This window comes from Leptodactylus fuscus, chromosome 1, assembly GCF_031893055.1.
Source record: "Leptodactylus fuscus isolate aLepFus1 chromosome 1, aLepFus1.hap2, whole genome shotgun sequence".
NCBI classification, from domain to species: domain Eukaryota; kingdom Metazoa; phylum Chordata; class Amphibia; order Anura; family Leptodactylidae; genus Leptodactylus; species Leptodactylus fuscus.
The window spans coordinates 106,327,065-106,346,285 of record NC_134265.1 but is presented as its reverse complement, the minus strand read 5'-3'; the positions used below and the strand labels follow the sequence as shown (position 1 = coordinate 106,346,285).

The following is a 19,221-nucleotide window of genomic DNA, read 5'->3' as shown; positions in this document are numbered from 1 at the left end:
AAAGTACATGTGAAGGGGAAGTCACTTATTTTCACCCGATGCAAGATGCTGGGAGGTTCCAAAGAAACCTTTAACCTTCTAAAATGCATAAAATATACACAGGGCTAAGGGGACAGTAGTACAATGTTTGTCACTTTGTTTAGCTCTGAATTAGGTAAGGGATGTTTGTTTACCTCAATAGTTTGCAGTTGTGCAGCAATGCGCTCCTTCTCTTTGATTGTCCGGTGTTGTGTCTCAGTCAGCTGATGTGAAAGGGTCACATTCTCTATTTTAAGATGCTCCAGGACACCAGCCTGGCTCATCTGCCCAGCCTGTGAAAACATGATATAATAAAATGAATAAGTAAACTCAATATAATGAAATATGGTAACGCATTGTAAAAGACATAGGAATTTACCTGTATGTTTGCCATCTCGCTTTGGAGTCGGACACGTGCTTCTTGAGCTAGTGTAAGTTGCTGTTGGTACCATTCTCGTGTCTGCTGCAGAGAAGTTATTTCGGCCTTTGAAGCTTTAAGCTTGTTTGTTAAGGTTGTGCGGTCCAGTTGCACCTGCTGCAGCTGGTACTGGAGGGACACAGTTTGTTGCCGCAGATCATGAACTATGTTGGTGAAAAAAAACACAGATAATTTAGACTGATGGAAATCCTGTACCATAGCGGTTTGCATTTCCCAATCAGTATTTTAAGTGAATTTAACTTTTTTTTTTTTTAACAGTGTTCTGGGTAGTCAAGTGTCCATAACATAGAAAAATATCAATACTTCAATTTGCCTTATACAATTTTATAAAAGCAAATTATTTAATACATAAATGGTAGCTTGTTTTTCTATGGACATATCTGGTCTGATGCCTTACTCTTTAAAAAGCATGAGAATGATTCACAAAACACACAATTCTTCTGTTTCTGCTATTTATCACTTCTGTTTTATATGATTTCATACTGTACTTGTGTTACACTGTACAATGCATTTGTTAACTCCTGAAAGGCAAGTGGTTTTTTTGGTCAGACCTCTTTAAAATGTCCCAATAAAACTATTTTAAAGAGCTACTTTCTTTAAAAAGTCTATAAGTTTTATATCAATAATCTCACCAACATTATCTTTCTGAATGATTGTCCTTTGTAACTCTTCTACTTTGCTCATCAGACGTTGATACTGTTCTTCTGCAACTTGCAAGTCATTTCCCAGTGAAACCAAGCTGCTACTCTTCGCTTCTAAACTGTTCTGAAGATCTGCCATAGCCCTCTCCAGATCTGTGCAGGACTTCTTCAGGGTAACAACTTCTGAACTTAGAGATTCTTGTTTCTGCTGACTGGCCAAGCTGTGCTCAACTTCTGCTTGAAGTCTGGTGCTTACTGCTGCCAACTGGGCCTGGAGCTCAGTCTTTTCTTTAAGAGCCTATTCAGAACATAAATAATTCAATTACAATTAAATTATAAATAAATAAATCAGTGTCGTTCCATTTTAATAGATTTTCTCCTAAAATAGGATTTCTTTCTAGGAGTTAATAAGAATAATAGTTATTTATTTAATGCCTACTATAATTTCAGGTATATTATGAACAAAATAATTATACTGAATGGAAATATGACTATTTCAAAGGTGTTGCCCAAGCATACTCTCTTGTCTGGAACCACCTTACACCCAGCGAGTTGTGTGGGTGTCCTATTCTAATAAAGGAGAACAGGGTATGACATTTGCTGCCCGTTAGATATCTGCCTTGGCAACCACCATATGTAAAGAAAATAAGAAGGAACACTTTTCACCTGGCTAGCTTCTGCTGTTAGAGACTCCAGCTGCCCCTCCAGTCTCATCTTTTCCTTAAGGACCTGAAGTAGTTCATCATGGGTACCAGCTATGGAGCTCTCCATAGAAATACTGCACATTAAAAGATAATTTAACAACAAAATATGGTAAATAAATATGAACTCAATAGTAATAACACCACTAATAAAATTGAACAGAATTAACTTTGGGTTTAATATAACACAATGGAAAATTCAGCCATGTAAGAAACACTGACCCATCACATTACAAAAATGCATTATGGGAATACCTCGTAAAGCCGTCTCGTGGGGCACGCTGCCGTTATTACGTGCATGACCTCAGGCTTCCAAAGAGGTTGCTGGGAACCATCAGAAGCCCAGTAGAGGAGCGTGTAAGTTTGTTTTTTTTAAATCCCTTGCCTGTGCTGGCTATGATTGGTAAGGGGCCAAGCGGCCTGTATATACATCACAGGCCCCTTTCCATTAAACATATATGTAACAGTCAGTCAGAGAGCCAGACTTTCCCCGATCGCTATCATAGTGCTGGTTGGGTTCACCACCACGGCCCTAGCTTATTCCACTCTTAGCAACGTACTTTACAAAACGCAAACACTCTGCTATGATTTTTAACATATGTAGTAACTAACCCAATCATAGTCTAGACAAAAAAACAAAATTGCAAAAAAAAAAATTCCAGCAAGTAACACTGTTCTACTTAGTGGTATAATAATCACATGATCATATTACATGTGATATGTCATATCACATATTACTGTCCAACTGTAGACTGAAATTAGCAGAGAAAGATGTTGTCAGACTGTCTGTCCTCATAACTGGACTTAAAGAGGACTTTTCATGGTCCGGGGCACAGGCAGTTCTATATACTGCTGGAAAGCCGACAGTGCGCTGAATTCAGCGCACTGTCGGCTTTCCCGATGTGTGCCCAGGGTAAAGAGCTATCGGTCCCAGTACTGTAGCTCTTTACAGACAGAAGGACGTTCCTGACAGACTGTCAGGAATGTCCTTCTCCACAGCAGCGCCAATAGCGCTGTACAGTGTGAGCAGGGAGGAACGCCCCCTCCCCTCCTGATAATACTCGTCTATGGACAAACACTATGAGCAGAGGGAAGGGGCATTCCTTCCCACTCACACTGTACAGCGCGATAGGCACTGCTTTGAAGGACGTACCTGACTGACTGTCAGAAACGCCCTTCTAACTGTAAAGAGCTACGGTACCGACACCGATAGCTCTTTACCCGGGGCACAGATCAGGAAAGCAGACTTTCCAGCAGTATCTAGAACTGCCTGTGCCCCAAACCAAGGTCCTCTTTAATGACTGCAATCACATAAGTAATTTTTGAGGCAACTTCTAGAGTATGCCTTAATGAAAATGTTTGAGCCAAAACCCGTAATGCATTTAAAAGGAATGGAACATATAAAAAGAAGAACTTATATTACCCTTCCTGCTGAATCCTTCTATGTTTGGAACTTTTTTGTTGGTTAAAAAAAAATGTAACAAAAACAAACAAACCAAAACATCATCCTAAAGCCTTGTGTGTGAATGGGAAGATCAATATTTACCTGCTTGATATACTGTCCCTCCGGCTTCTAGGTTCCCCAATTCCTTCAGTGTCCTGAGCATGTTGCTCTGCAGCAGCTGCTTGTAGTACATCTCTGAGTGATGGGAACTGTCCTACATCCTCTGCTGGTATGGTCTGACCATTTACAATGTATTCTTCTTCCCTTCTTGGAGATATAGCATTCAAATAAACGCCTTGCCCAGCAGATACACTGCTATAAGTAGAGCTATCACTCTCATTGCCATCATGTTTCATGCTCAGATCACTTCCATCAAACTCAGAGCTGTTGTCAGCAATATAACTAATACTGTCTGGTCTCTGACCTCCTTCCACACTAATCTCAGACACCACAGATGTAAGACTTCCCCTGTTGGGCTTTAGGGAGCCAGGAGAAGAATCTGAATAACTTATATTGGCATTGTTTGCTTCTGAAGATTCTTGGCGGTAATCTGCCAATGAACGTATCTTGCTGGAAGACTTTGAGGATTTGGATGACCTCTTCTCTTTGGAAGACGAAGGAAGACCCAGACTACCCAGTTTGGGTCCTCGAGGGACACTTGTGCGCAAGAATGAATACTCTTTAGTCATTGCAACAGTGCTTGCTCGAGGAAGATTATCTGGATTAAACATGAGTTCAGGATCCAAAGTGCTTGAGGGACGATTTTTAGGAGTTGACTGGTTAGACTATAAGAAACAAACACAATACTATGGATACAAATACAGTACAATGAAGGTAAAAATACAATAACATTCTTCCCTACCTTGTGCTAATTTCTCCTCAATCTCTTTTTACAATACACAAAGAGGATCAAGTAAAAGCAGAGAAGTCAGATATAAAGGCACAGCATCTTCTTAGCTAAAATGTGATGTTGATGATCTATAGCAAAATATAAATATATCTACACACATTGTCTTTGTGTGTTGCATCTAACTAGTCTATTTGGGGTCAGTGGAGGAAATTTAATAAGAATGTCATTTCCTACACCATTCATAATCAATTTCCCGCTAGACATGTTAGAATTATTGAGAGGCTCTGGGGTTTGTTTTTTTTTTCATAATTCTTGTATACTTTGGGAAGTCCTATGCACTAGAATTGAAATCTAGAAAACCAATAGTCAGCAAGCCAGAGGTCCACAAAATTATTTTCTTATGGCTCATCATTAAGATAACATCCAGGTCAGGACAACAGCACCAGCAGCTAAGTGCTTCAGCTCATACCTTTGAGAGATCACATGGTCAGAATTCGCATTGTGTTTCACTATAAATATATATTTGTATATCCTATCCTACTAATATTATAAATGTGAAAGTTTGTGTGTTCGGATGTTTGATCCTCAATCACGCAAAAATGGCTGAATGGATTTCAATGAAATTTGGCACATAGATAGATTGTAACCTCGATTAACACATAGGCTACTTTTTATCCCGGTAAATGACATGGCTTCGCGACTATTATGAATTTATGTTCTCATACTATATTACACTGCTCTTATCACAGCTTCCGAGAAAGCGAGGGCTGTTATCTCTCTATGTAAACACACGCTAATGTAAACACACATGTAACTTGATTATGTAAATCATCAATGCCAACAACATATGGCGTCCCAGAGAGCTGCTGAGATGCCAGAACAATCACAGGCACGGTGTGAGGAACAAAGTCAGCAGCAGGACAGTTTGAGAGCTGCCGAAATGCCGAAGCAGGCAAACAATCAACGGCAGCAATTTGCTGAATATAGGCGGATCATCGACACCAACAACCCGCAGATGAAGTCGCGGGCAGAGGCTAGTAAAATATAATGCATACAAATGTTGGTATCTAAGTTACACTAAATATACAGACAGAGGCATTGCCTCAAATTTGTATTATTTCCTAATATAGATAGATAGATAGATAGACAAATAGCATAGCATCAGAATTTGAAAAAGCGCTGTATTTAAGATGGAATTGATCCTCTCACAGCACTGTACCTATTTAAATGACTATTAGCACATAATGTTGTGTTGCTGGCTGTGACCTTTCCAGTCTGCACTGTATTATTATACCACACTGAGTGGATAGTCAACACTCAGCACGATGAGTTGTGTCTGTCCATGGGTTCCAGGTTCCTGCCGTATTATAGACCCAGGACCTGGAACTAGCTACAGGAGTCATATAATGCTCCAAGTTTGGGAGATTGTGCTCTTTAATGCTGTGATCAATAGCAATCACAGCATCTAGGGGTTCCCAATTTTCAACCATGATGAGATCACCTTTTTTACGGCCTAGTCTGCTTTCCCGCAAACAATCCATTTTATATGTTATAAATGAACCTTAAAACATCCTAGCATATTTCTGTGTTTAATCCCTGTCTGATCCATGAGTCATCCTTTTTTTTTTTTTGCTTCTGCACAGAAAAAAAAATTAAAGCCGTCTTTACTTTTCAGCATCACCTAGCACTAAATCTGTAAAAAATGAATGAAACACAGATAGCACATGGATGACATTCAAACGCAATCCTTCTTTTCCATGAATCCATAGACTTGCATGGTGAGGATGAACAAAGAAAAGAAAAAGAAAAAAAAAAAAAAAACCACAACAAGAGATTAGCTCCATTCACTATAATGGGTTTGTGTGCTGACTGTTTTCTCAGGGACAGCACTCTGACAGAAAATTTGTTAGTGTGAAATGGCCCTTCAAAGTAGAAACGGAGAACTGAAGTAAGTGCACTTATCCCTAAACTTGTAGAACTCAAGGCTTTTACTCTTTTCATGGTCTGATATGTGCATTTTACATTTATATGAAAAACTAAAAATGTAATTTCATACTATATGAGTGCAGTGTTCCCACAAAATTTAAAAAGGAGTTGTACTCACCCTCTCCTGTTGGCGCTTCACCCTGTACTGTTTTAGCTGTTCCTCCAGGCGACGTCTGGCTTGCAACCGTATTTGCTCTTCTCGCTCGAGTGGAAGAGGGGCATCACTGGAGGCTAAAGAGAAGATATAGATCAGAAAATTAGGGTCAGATTTTTGGTATGCACCCAATAAATTTTTTGATATGTACCACCAGGAAGAATCTAAAATTGAAATATACTTAAAACAGGCAATGCAATAAGCATGGCACACAAGATGAGCAAGACTACAACGATGCAAGCAAAAAGGAAGAGAAAGAGAAATCCTCTATAGGTTGTTATATTCCCCTTGCTGAGAAGAGAATACAGACTGGCCAGATATATTTTTGGTTGTTCGGTTTTGGTTATTTTTCAATTAATTGCTCCGTCCTAGTAACAACTTAACCCATTTTATTCTCAATAAATTTTGAACAAAAGAACTAAAGTTGTCATATATGCAGATTTACAAACCCATCACGTCCAACCTATAACCCTACAAAGTAAATGCAAAGGAAGATAATAACCTTCATGAGTTGCATAACCATTATCTCATATTAAGGGAAAAATGTATTTTCCATTCCAAATACGGCAATCAGAATAAATCCCTGGATCAGTGTTTGATCTCCAGTAATTCAGTACATCTGTCGTATCATTGCTACTCCCATGTATATAAAGCACTAGTGTGGGAGAGGAGAGGGGTGTAATAGGTGCAAGTTGTGGGTTTCTCCCAGGCTACTACTGCCAGATTGTTCTTTTAAAGGCAGTGTCATGAGGTTCTGCAGCAGTTAATGAGTGTATATGAGATTCTACAGCAGTTAAGGAGTGTATTATGAAGTTCTGCAGCATCTTAGTTTATGTATAATGAAGTGCTGCAGCAGCTTGAGAAGGCCCACTCAAAAGTCTTGCACCGAGCCCACCAAATAGTTGAAATGATCCTGAATTTAATATTCAGGATGTGGATTTATCAGAGATAGATAGATAGATAGATAGATAGATAGATAGGAGAACATTATATTAAAATCTCAGGTTTTTCTTATTTTTTATGCACCCTAAAATCTTATTTGCTTATTTGCCTCTGTGTTATTATACTTAGCATATATGCAGTCATACTACCCCTGGAGCCCCGGTATGACCAGGTAGGTCAGTGTATGACCATCACCTACATTTGCTCTTACCTCCTCAAAATGAAATGAAGTATGTTAGTTAGCAGCTGCATTCGAATGGGAAATTCTTTAGTTTCACACAAAAAATCTAAAGGGGTTGAGAGGAACTTAAGCAAATCTGAAAAGACTGTAAACTCAATCCCCCCATCACTCTAGTGGCCCAAGTCACTTCTGGCGCACAGTAAACAAGGAAAACTGGGGGCACTGGTGTAGCAACAATGGAATGGCGGGGAATTTATCAGGTGCATAAATAGTTACTGTATTAAGCCCTCAGCTCAATTTTTGATCTCAGAAAACACCTTTAATTACATTACAGAATAAGATGCCAGACACATTCATTATTTTTAGGTTATTGTGCGTTTTAGTCTTACACTAGAATCATCACATGCAGTATTTGCAAGACAAGTCAGTAGTGCAAAAGCAATAGATGGAATTGCTCTCTGGAAAAAAGTGCTTACACAGATCAGTTTCCTGCATGTGAAGGCTTAGCTTCAGCGATTGCAAAGCTTCTTTTCTAAGAACTAGGCCCTCAGTACTAGACTCCGATATGATGTCACTGAAACCAACCCCACCTGGGGGTCCTGCTGTACTACAGGAGCCGATGACAGAGTCTGAGGATGAAGAATGATCTGAATAATGAGGCTGAGGGCCATTCTGACATACGTCTCCAGATACGTTCATCTCCATACTGCCTCCTAGCAATTTTTCTCTTTGCATGCCTGCCAATGGAAGAAACGGTACAGTTAAATCACATACTATATAAAGTGTAATGTTAAATAACAGAATTAACACTATAAGCCAATTGTCTAAATCCAACTGGGGTTACATGATCTTAATTTTACTTGATTTTAAAATATACAAGACCAACCTTATCTATCCAAACAGTAAAGAACGTGCAGCTTGTGTTACAGGGAAACATCAATATAGTTGTTCCTTTCTTTGCTGCCAGACACAATCACATGAGCTGCAGCACATCAATGGTTTTCATTTACTACAGTACTACAAACAAATATGATGCGCATTGTAATATCAGCAAAGGACATGGCAAATTGTTAAATCATTAGTCTGAATTAAGTTGCACTATTTTCTGACAAAAAATAATATCCTTAATATCCTCATTCATTTCAATGGGAGCGCCACAGATAGCCGAGTGCTATACTTCAGGTATCTTTGTTGCCCCTTTTACATTGAGTGGGAGCATAGTTTGTCCATCTGCCTTGGGTCATGCCTACATTCGACCTGGCTGAACGCCCAGCTGATGAGAACACCCCAATTCTAAGCACCTTGGGTCAGACCTCCACCAATCAGATATTTATCCTCCATTTTATTGAGAGGGTGAATAAATGTTCTTGGTGGCATAACCCCTTTTATCAGATGTACACTTTCCCAACTAGATTTGCAAATAGTCCAAACTTGGAGTTTGTTTTGTTTTGTTGTTTTGGCTGCAAATGCTTTTTAAATCAAATATGTGGGAAATACTAACTATGTTTCTTTAACACCTCAATTTGTTTGGCAGGGATTAATTGCAATTCCCATTTATCATTATCAATCTGCGGTTTCTATAAAGGAACGTCCGATTTCCACCGTGAGTTAGCTCCTTAGAGATAAACTTTATGTTTAATCGCAATCTAAACACGTCACTGCATGTCATAACTTTGTTGCTGGCTTCTACTCCTCGCGGACATTTATATGCTACAGCTGTTCTGCTAAACCAAAACCCTCTGATCGGCATGTTACTAGTTCCCCCCAAAAAATTTCTATAATTATATACCAACGCAAGGTTACAACAAGCTACCATAAAAAGTAAGAACTGCAAAATGAAAAGATAGCTGTGCTAAACCTTGCAGTGTTCTGACAATAACAAGAGTAAGTTTAATATGACCTGGAATAGGATATCCTTGTTTGAAAATACAATGGTAAATATCAAAGTATTACAGAGACAAATACACTTGCAGAGAATGCCATTCTACAATTAGGAATATAAAATTCTTAACCTCCTAACTGTGACATCAAAACTGCAAAAACGCTCCCAAAAATGTTACTTTTTTAACTGCAGATTTTGAATTTATGGCTGAAGTAAATATTACCTTCCATAAATCTGCCCCAGTGTCCTGTGGACAGACGAGACCAAAGTGGAGATGTTTCTATACCATTATACCATAATGCACAACATATCACCTCCTACCAACTGGTGACAATTTGAGTTTGTGTTGCAGCCACAGGAGAGGTGCCTGCAAGGGGCCATATTGTGGTGTCAAGCGCAAACTCCACTGGATATCAAATGATTCTAGATTCAAATGCAAGGCCCAAACTGGGCCATGCCACAGGCAATAATCCCAAGCATACCAGCAAATCTGCAACTGCATGGCTGAAAACTTAAGGAGGCAACATGTTGCCAAGGCCCATTCAAAGTCCAGACCTCAACCTATTTGAAATGTTGTAGATGATCCAGGTAGGGATTATTATTGATGGCTCTTAGGGTAGGTCATTGATATTAGATCTAGGAGGGTCCAACACCTGGGAACCTCCAAAGATCTGCTGCTTCAGAACACACTATACTGGAAAACAAGGTACTCACTGGCCATTTATTTTCTAGTGGTGGGTTTTGGTACTGCAGCACAACATAAAATGTAAAGATACAAATACAGAGAGACCTCTACAAGTTAGCCACCAGAATTTGCACAGAAAGTTTACAGGGGGGGGGGGGGGGGAAGTACATAAAATGTAGGATAAATGCACCCCCCCCCTCCGAAAAAAAAGAAAGAAAAAAATACAAAGAAAGAAAGAGCTCAACTTCTGTATTTTATGCTTGGCATCACAACAACATATCAGACAGAACTAGGCCTAGATTAGGACTAATAAAATAGCCATGGTACTGTACAAAAGTCACTCCAACCCACACACAAAACTAAGGGGGTCCAACTCTTTCTTAGTCCCATGGTGACGTGTACATTTCCTAGTTCAGGATTTCCCCATCATTCTTGGCCACAGCATGGCATATCTCTGAATCTTATTCCCAGCAAGGCTTTACTCTTATTCCTAGTGGTCAACATAGCTTCTGCTCTTATTCTTAAATCTAGAATAGTATCTGTGTCAAAGCAGTTTCCAGCCCCAAACTGATTTGTTTCATACTGGAAACTTATTAATGACCAGTTCTGTGGCTGACAGAGTCCAGCACCCAGACCCCACACAGATCAGCTGTTGCAGCAGCCTTTGAGTGCAGGTAAGTGCTAATGGACTGAGTGCACGTAGCACCACTTCTGTGAATTTATTTATAAAAATGCACTGGACTAAATAATTTTTTAATGTGACCAATTTAGGAATGCTGCCACAGACGCATGCAGACATTCTCAGTGAGGCATATATATTTAATCTGGGCATATTGTAAACCAGTCTTCATAATCCCAATGCTAGTGGAAGAACCGTCTGATTTCTGAGGCGGCGCATGGCTCTTCATAAACGTGGCAGCTCCTGCACTGCGCCATGGGCCCATACTGAAATCTACATCAGCTTGTAGCTAGTATAGATTTCAGTGATCATTTGCACCAGTAAACTGGTGTAAATTATATTAAGTCTGCTGCAACGCCCACACCACTTTCACGAAAGGAGTTTGTCTTATTAAAGTAGTGGTCTTCTGGAGAGATTTCACTGTATAATAACAGCAACAATCCAAAATGTATACAATTACTAACTTACCATCCTCTCCATTTGTCTTGTTAATTTCTATACTGGCACCAGCCAGTTCAACTTGATTATCAGAAATGCCATTTCCAGCCACTGTGCCAAATAGGACACCAGGCGAGTCAGACGCAGGCTGCATGAACCTACTTCTTTTTGTGGTAAGGTATAGAGAAATGCCTGGAGATGATAATTTCTTGTTTTCACAACGTTCAGTTAATCTCATCTGAGAAACTGGATGGACATGCTGGGTTGGTTGCCATGAAGAGATTGACAGAGAGCAGTTGACAGACACCACATAAGTAGGGAACGGTTAAGTCTATGCTTTCCCTAGAAAATAAAAGCATTGTATCCATGAGCACATCGTAACAGAGTCTTACACTACATGTGCAAAGTAATTATAGGCTGCACAGTCACACTGTGTAATTACAACATGGCAAAGTAACAGCCTCCTAACAGTATCGCAGATTTACATCCTCACTTATTTCTATACATGCAGAGATTGATTTAGAAATGTATTACAAGATTAATTGTGTATATAATTCTCCCTAGAACCAGTGACTTACGATCATTCCTGCTGTGTGCCCGCCATATGAATGGTGTGGCATACATCTACAAATCTAAGGGGTTGGGAAGACACAGGATCTCTGATTTCATGATTGGTGAGGGACCAAACAGCTGTGCATTGGCAATGTTATGACAAAGGGAGCCCCAAAAGATGAACAAAATACAATGGGGCATATTCACTACTGAAATTGAACCTGAATTCTGGTGCAGTTGGAGCCAAAAACATACATACAAACATGTTTAACACTTTATTTGTAAACATTTTTAGAGTTTCTGAATCTTGTAGGAAAGGCAAATGGGGTAAATAGTTGGCAGTACGTCAAGTATTACGTGCCTTATTTATAAAAAATGAAATATCTTTTATTAGAAAAGCTGCATCCTGACAGGCAGGCGGGGGAAGGGGGTTGTGAAAATGGGCTCTGGTTGTGGGTAAAGGAAAAAGCTTAAGATGTGACACGATGCACCAAAACCACACCAATATTTTGCCTTTTTTGGGGGGGGGGGGGGGGTGATTTTTTTGGGAGAAACTAAGTCAATTCATAACTGTGTAAATTTTAGTCTGGACAGTCTAACAATGTGTCAGATTTATCATCCAGCATGTCACTGTGAAAAATCTGGTATACTTTACATCTACCTAGTCTAAGTAATACACTGTCTAAAAGTAAGTTTGCCCCAGTATGAATGAAACGCATATGATGCGTCTTTCTCTGTATATTTTGGGAGAACAGTGCAAGACAGTTAAACTGACAAAATCTGTGTCCTATCTTATAGCACCTGGGGGTCTGATGTTAATCACAGCTGTCGACTAGGGACAGTCAGCAGGTTAGAGGTAAAGAGACATGTAGTAACATCCTAGAAATATATAACACATAAGCGAGGATGTGGCCTGAAGCAACATACTAAAGGCATACAACAGGTTAGAGGAGATGAAACGTGCAGCAACACACTAGTTAGTCAGACGCACACTTCCCAGGAAAATCACACTAATAAAGAAAGCCTACAAATTTCACACAATGATCTGAGTGACGCTAGGTTCAAACCTGCATTCGGGGTTCCATTCATGGGGTTCATTTGGGGACCTCACAAATGGACACCTAATCCACTTAAGAAAGTGGTTACCCGCAGAAACCTGCACACCCCACAGACCATAATGAGGTGCGCCAGGTTTCTGCCTAAAAAAAGCACAAAATGCAAAAAAGTAATTCCTGCTTGCAGGACTTTTCTCTCTGCATTTTTCAAGTGGAATGAAAAACAGAATTCCTGAGCGGAAACTCAGCGCAGGCGTAAACCTAGCCAGAGATGTGTGCCTAAACGCCTCCCTTACTGACACTGATCTGTCAGAGCAGGGAGGAGAGGCGGCTGAAAGATTGTTTTCTGCATGGAGAGGACTGTTAAATGTATTTACCAACCTTTGTGTAACATGTTACTTTCAGCCACAAGACATATATCAAAAGTAGTAAATACAAAATCTATAGCCCCCCAGAAATGTAAAAGACCAGTGCCAGCTGCAACCTCCAACCTAAGACCACAGAGCATGTTTCACTCCCCGCTATTTCCTCTGAAACGCACACCAGAGTCTGACGTCTGACATCTCAGCAGGCTCTGCTTTTCTACATTTGTGGGTTGAAAATCATTGTCATTGAGCCTATAAACTTTGTATTTATTACTATTGATTTAAAACGTAATTGAACTTTTGGACAACCTTGGTTTTATGCCAGTGTTTGTATTTTTAATACATTTTCTAATATACTTTATTAACAAATCTTGGTTCCTTTCTGTGAAATTCTGCATCTCATTATTTTTCCCCTTGTTTCTACATTGAGGGCTGTTCATTGCTGTGTACGCTATGGCCTTTTGTAAAATGAAGAGAAAGTGAGGGTAGGGGAGGATCACTTTCAACCAACAGTTGTATCTTCAGCATTATAAAACCCAGCTGCTGCATACAAAAATCCTAATTCAACTGTGTTTTCAACCAGCAATATATCTAGAAATAATATAGAATCTCCACTTTAACAAGAGACCAAAAGCAACTTTCTAGATTTTACAATGCCAGAGATATAACAGAAGGATGCTCTGTTAACATCTGCATTCGGGTGTCCATTATTCAGGTGAGTCAGAGGATCAGGACAGCAGACACACGGACTGCTAGAATAGTGGACAACAACTGTGATAAAAGGATCCCACTGACTGTAATGGACTTAGTCAGGTGTACTTTATTTTAAACTGAAATAGCCAGCCGAAAAAGTTGGCAGTGAGTGTAGGTACTGTAGTGTTGTTGCAAACACTTCAACAGGACAGTGCAGCAGCACCTACTCTTAGAGCTGTAGTTTTTACAGAGGATGAGTAGCAAGGCGAGAGCCATGCTGCTTCAGTACTGGAAATGCTAAGGATAGGCCATCAATTTGAGAAAGTAGATAACTGTATTTTATTTACTAACCCTTGTGGGACAAGTGTATTGTACTTTATCTTTCTAGCTGTAACCTCATTCTTTTACAATTTTGATAACTGTGTGGTGTATTTTATGTATTAAGATTTAATTCACACTAGAGTTGGAGTCTCTGCCACAAAATCAACCTAAAATCGGTGGAGAGAAAAGTCTATGGGTCCATGAGTAACTGCTTTTTAAGCAGACAGGGTCTGAGTCTTTTAGGTCCCCATGTGGACCTGAAGAATGGAAACCTGAATGCTAGTGTGATCCTTGCGTCACATACAGGAATGTACTAGACACACCACCTGTTAGATGAGATGGAACATATTAGAGTTAAATGAAAGGTTAGAGAAGATGTAACATAAAAGAAACATACTTTATAAGATAGATAAGATGTAGCATATAGGAACATACTAGATACACTGCAGGTTAGATGAGATGATATATATGACAGGTTAGATAAGATGTAGCATACAGGAACATACTGCAGGTTAGATGCAATGTAACATACCAGAGATACACAGCAGGTTAGATGCGATGTAACATAACAGAGATACATGTAAGGTTATATGAGAAGGAACATACTAGAGATACATGTAAGGTTATATGAGAAGGAACATACTAGAGATACATGTAAGGTTAGAGAAGATGTAACATGAAGGAACACATTTGACAAGTTCGATAAGATGTAGCATACAGGAACATACTAGATACATTGCAAGTTAGATGAGATTCAACATACCAGAGAGTAAAGTTAGAGGAGATGTAACATGAAGTATACAGGAACATACTAGACATACATGATAGGTTTTAGATGAGATGTAACATGAAGGAACATACTAGCTACACTGCAGGTTAGATGAGATGATACATACTAGATATACATGACAGGTTAGAGAAGATGGAACATACTCGAGATACATGACAGGTTAGATGACATGCAACATATCAGAGATACATGAAAGGTTATAGGAGAAAGAAAATATCAAAAGATACTTGTAAGGTTAGAGGAGATATAACATGAAGCATACAGGAACATACATGACAGGTTAGATGAGATGATACATACTAGATATACATGACAGGTTAGATAAGATGTAACATACAGGAACATACTGCAGGTTAGATGAGATGTAACATACCAGAGATACATGTAAGGTTAGAGGAGATGTAACATGAAGCATACAGGAACATACTAGACATACATGACAAGGTTAGATGAGATGTAACATGAAGGAGTATACTAGATACATTACAGGTAAGATGAGATGTTACATGAAAGGTTACATGAGAAGATGGAACATAATAGAGATACATCACTAATATAAGAGAGGTAACATACAACAACATTACCTATATGACAGGAGGAGCTGTGATGTATAACACAGCACTAGGACGATACAGCAGGGACCAGGAGATGTGATATGGGAGGTTATTATGGGCAGAGGATATGGTGGTGACATGGCACCAAGGTCTAGTGTCCGCCGCCTGTACTCACCAGACATGTGCAGCCCCTGTCACAGGATGCTATCACTCGGCTCCTGGCTCCAGCTCTTCTCCCTTTCGGCCTCTCCCATTAGACGTGGCTCTTGGTGACCGGCCTGGTGTCTATACACTTTCCATTCCCCAAGGAAACCTGAGAAGTCGGAACCATAAGCCGTGTACGGAGCTCTCCTGAAGTGAATACTTGCGACCCCCTCAAACTACACACCGAAGTCCAGCACAGTCCTGTGATACAGGGAAATAAACAATAGCAGTCACCCTATAGCAGCCACGTCGCTTTCCGTAGAATATCAGCTGTGTAACGTTTCCGGGAGGAAGACAAAGCTAGCTACACCAAGAACATCCGGTGCCACCTGACACAAGAGGAGGGCTCGTGTGGTTAACCTATTCACTGGCAATATACAACATACATTACATAGACAGTCTGCGGCGAGCACTGCGCTGACCTTATAACTGCACATATAGAAGGAAACTAGAGTGCTGCACACTGTCCTTCTGCCATGCTGAATACCTGCCAGTCACTATAACAAAAGCCATTTTTTGCACTGCCACTGAATACAAAAGCCACATCCCCCAAAACCTCCCCTGCTGACGTGCACTGCCATAGGGTCTGCACTGAGTGACCACTGCACGTGAGGCAGACAACACATGTGCTGGGAATATTTCAAGGGGTGTACACACACCACAAAAGAGGCATAACGAATCCCATAGCTGTCAGCCTAGGGTACATACATGTCAGGCTAGTGTGCTGACGGTCCTTTTTCCCATCACATGAGAAACTTTGCAGACAGAATGATCTGAGGAAATGTATTTGTGTATGTATGGCAGTTTCCTGGCGTAGAGTGGCGCACATTTGGCCTAATACACAGCACATTACTCATTCTGCGACTCACTCACTACTTTCAATTACCTTTAGGTGTATACTAGAGATGAGCGAGTAGTATTCGATCGAATACCTCCCCGCCGTAGGTTTCCGTGTAAGTGGCCAAACACCAAGGGGTTAAGGGCATTGAATATTTGATGCGTTTAACCCCTTGGTGTTCGGCCGCGTACATGGAAACCTATGGCGGGGAGATATTCAATTGAATACTACTCGCTCATCTCTAGTGTATACACATTCAAGAGACTTTGTATAAACTGATGGTGCGTTGGTGTAAAACTCTTGCATAGTCATATGTACACTCCAGATGTTTCCCCCCCAATGCTGGCGCTACCATAAGGCTGCAGGCACATATCTTCTTTTATAGTGGGAATGTGAGAAATGAAACCCTACTGGGAGCAGGTCCCCCATTGGTAGCCTTTTAAATCTTTGGCCTACTTTCCCTCTGAAGTTCTGTAAACAGTTGTGGCTACAATTGATTTCTGCAGTCAAGACCCTTATTCCTCTCTACTGGGCCTTAGAATCCCCATCCCACACTTCCTCAAGAAAGTTAGATTGGGGGCCACACGGTGGCTCAGTGGTTAGCACTGCAGCCTTGCAGCGCTGGAGTCCTGGTGTTCAAATCCCGCCAAGGGCATAAAACCATCTGCAAGGAGTTTGTATGTTCTCCCCGTGTTTGCATGGATTTCCATCCCATATTCCAAAAAAAGACATACTGATAGGGAAAAATGTACATTGTGAGCTCTATGTGGGGCTCACAATCTACATTAAAAAAAAAAAAAAAAAAAGTTAGATTGCTAGATTGGAAGAACTTTCACATATGGAGCTCGGCACTTACACCAAGTATGTAAAAATATAGGCACAGTGGTTTTCCTTCACGCAGGACCCATTGATATCCCATGACTGCTAGCCCACTGTTCATTTTGTTTCTATTACTCCTACCGACTTTATCCAAGTCGGAGATCTTAGTATTGGTCCTTTGGCTGCATATTCCTTCCTCTCCAGGATGTGTGTTTTGAAAATCAATAAAAATATATTTTCATAAAAAAGAATTCATGATGGTTTACTTGAGTGATTATACCATAAATCTTACACCAGTTCCTGACTAACATAGATTTCCTTTCTGCCACCCTGGCAAAATTTAGGACAGGTATAATCCATGTGCGTTACTGATCATATACTGACATCCTCATGCATCTTATCTGTCTTGTTTTTAATCTGTATTTAACCCCACTTCAATTTTTTTTTTAATCATTTTCGGGGTTTTTTTTTTATCAAAAGCCATAACTTTTTATTTTTCTGTTCACAGACCCATGTGAGGACTTATTTTTTCAGGACAAAATGTACTTCATAAAGATACAATTTAATATTCCCTACAATGTACTAGGTAGTTGGAAAAAAAAATGGGGTGGAATTTTGGGGAAAAAAATCCTACTGTGGCTTCAAAATATAATTATCAATTATTTTTAATTATACAATTATACAATCACTGGCTTTTTTTTTTAATGAATTAGATAATCTTCACTGCTTCTGATATAAAAAAAAAGGGGCTGAGGCAGCACTCTCCCAATGGTGGCATTTAACAGGATGCACATTCAAGATGGACTGACCAGACTGACCACTTTCCCAATATCTTGTACTATGCAAAAAGAAGAAGTAGAACAGCACCTTGCTCTGGTTCAGCTTCTGAATTCGTTTTCTATTGTAATCTCATCAAACGCTGCATGGATATAGTACTTCAGTACATGTTCTGTTCAGTGTATGTATTCAAGTGTGACTGACAAATGTCAGTACAACGTTTCGGGTAAACACCCTTTGTCAGGCATAAGTTTTATATCCAAAGTAGGAGATAAATGCTGGAGTAATAGTAGAGGGTTATCCAGTTGTGAATAGTGTCCGTGGACAGGGAAGCTAGCGAGTAGTGGTGGACTTCACTGTTTCTGACTGAGCATGGCTATTAGCCATTTATGAAAGGATCAGAGTCAGGCTGTGGAAAAATAGAGGAGTTGAAATTGCTGCTGTTGGCTACCGACTCCACAGCCCTAAGTTTTGGACCATCTCTAGGACCTGAACCCTAGCCAGTCTGATCACCAATACAATATATTGCAATACTGTTTGATAGACTTTTATGTCACTTGCATCAGAGACAGTGCATCTCCCACACTTTGTGAAGCAAGTTCCTAGCGGTGTAATCGGAAAACTGCTGATCCCAGGCATTTAACCCTTTACATATTGTAATTGTCAATATCCGAAGCATTTAAATAATTAAGCTTGGAGAAAGGGAGCTCACTCTCAGGGTGTTAATGCCTTTACATGTCATGGATACAAATCTCCATGTCTACCTTAAAGGGGCTCTATCATTGGTAAAACTCATTTTTAACTAAGCACATGCTTGCATAACCTTTAGAAATGCTATTCCACACGTACCTTTTGTATGTAAATCACCTCAGTATTTTTTATTGAGCCCGTTTCTATTCATATGCTAATTAGGCTCCAGCGTGCACCCTGGAAGTCTCATCAAGCACTGTCTCTCTCCTGTGTGTACAGCACAGGCTGCTGCTGCTGCCTCATCTTCCTGCTCTCACACACACGTAGCAGACAGTGCTCGCTGAGAACTTCTTGTGCTTGCTGGAGCCTAATTAGCATATGAATAAAAACGGTCTCATTCAAAAACTACTGAGACGATTTACATACAAAAAGTATGTGTAAAATAGCCTTTCTGAAGGTTATACAAGTATGTGCTTAGTTTAAAATGACTTTTCCCAATGATAGAGCCCCTTTAAGTGTATCT

The 19,221-nt window shown here is 40.0% G+C and overlaps 2 protein-coding genes across 3 annotated transcripts in view; both read right to left on the bottom strand.

Moving 5' to 3' along the window:
• The window catches only part of ANKLE2 (ankyrin repeat and LEM domain containing 2), an 82,613-nt gene extending 78,721 nt beyond the window's left edge, over window positions 1–3,892 (bottom strand). The window contains exon 1 of the mRNA XM_075275195.1: window positions 3,878–3,892. The gene's annotated coding sequence lies outside the window, so the exon portion shown is untranslated. The remainder of the gene's footprint in view (window positions 1–3,877) is intronic.
• Window positions 1–15,849, bottom strand: part of GOLGA3 (golgin A3) — a 37,425-nt gene extending 21,576 nt beyond the window's left edge. Inside the window, exons 1-9 of one of the 2 annotated variants that reach the window (XM_075275172.1) lie at window positions 15,546–15,849; window positions 11,071–11,382; window positions 7,833–8,093; window positions 6,198–6,310; window positions 3,346–4,028; window positions 1,765–1,876; window positions 1,090–1,396; window positions 398–600; window positions 174–311 (exon numbers count right to left, since the gene is read on the bottom strand). In XM_075275172.1, coding sequence (XP_075131273.1) covers window positions 174–311; window positions 398–600; window positions 1,090–1,396; window positions 1,765–1,876; window positions 3,346–4,028; window positions 6,198–6,310; window positions 7,833–8,093; window positions 11,071–11,278 — 2,025 coding nt within the window. In that variant the 5' untranslated portion in view covers window positions 11,279–11,382; window positions 15,546–15,849. The remainder of the gene's footprint in view (window positions 1–173; window positions 312–397; window positions 601–1,089; window positions 1,397–1,764; window positions 1,877–3,345; window positions 4,029–6,197; window positions 6,311–7,832; window positions 8,094–11,070; window positions 11,383–15,545) is intronic. The other variant, XM_075275182.1, reaches the window with a different exon arrangement.
• Between the last annotated feature and the right edge of the window lie 3,372 nt (window positions 15,850–19,221).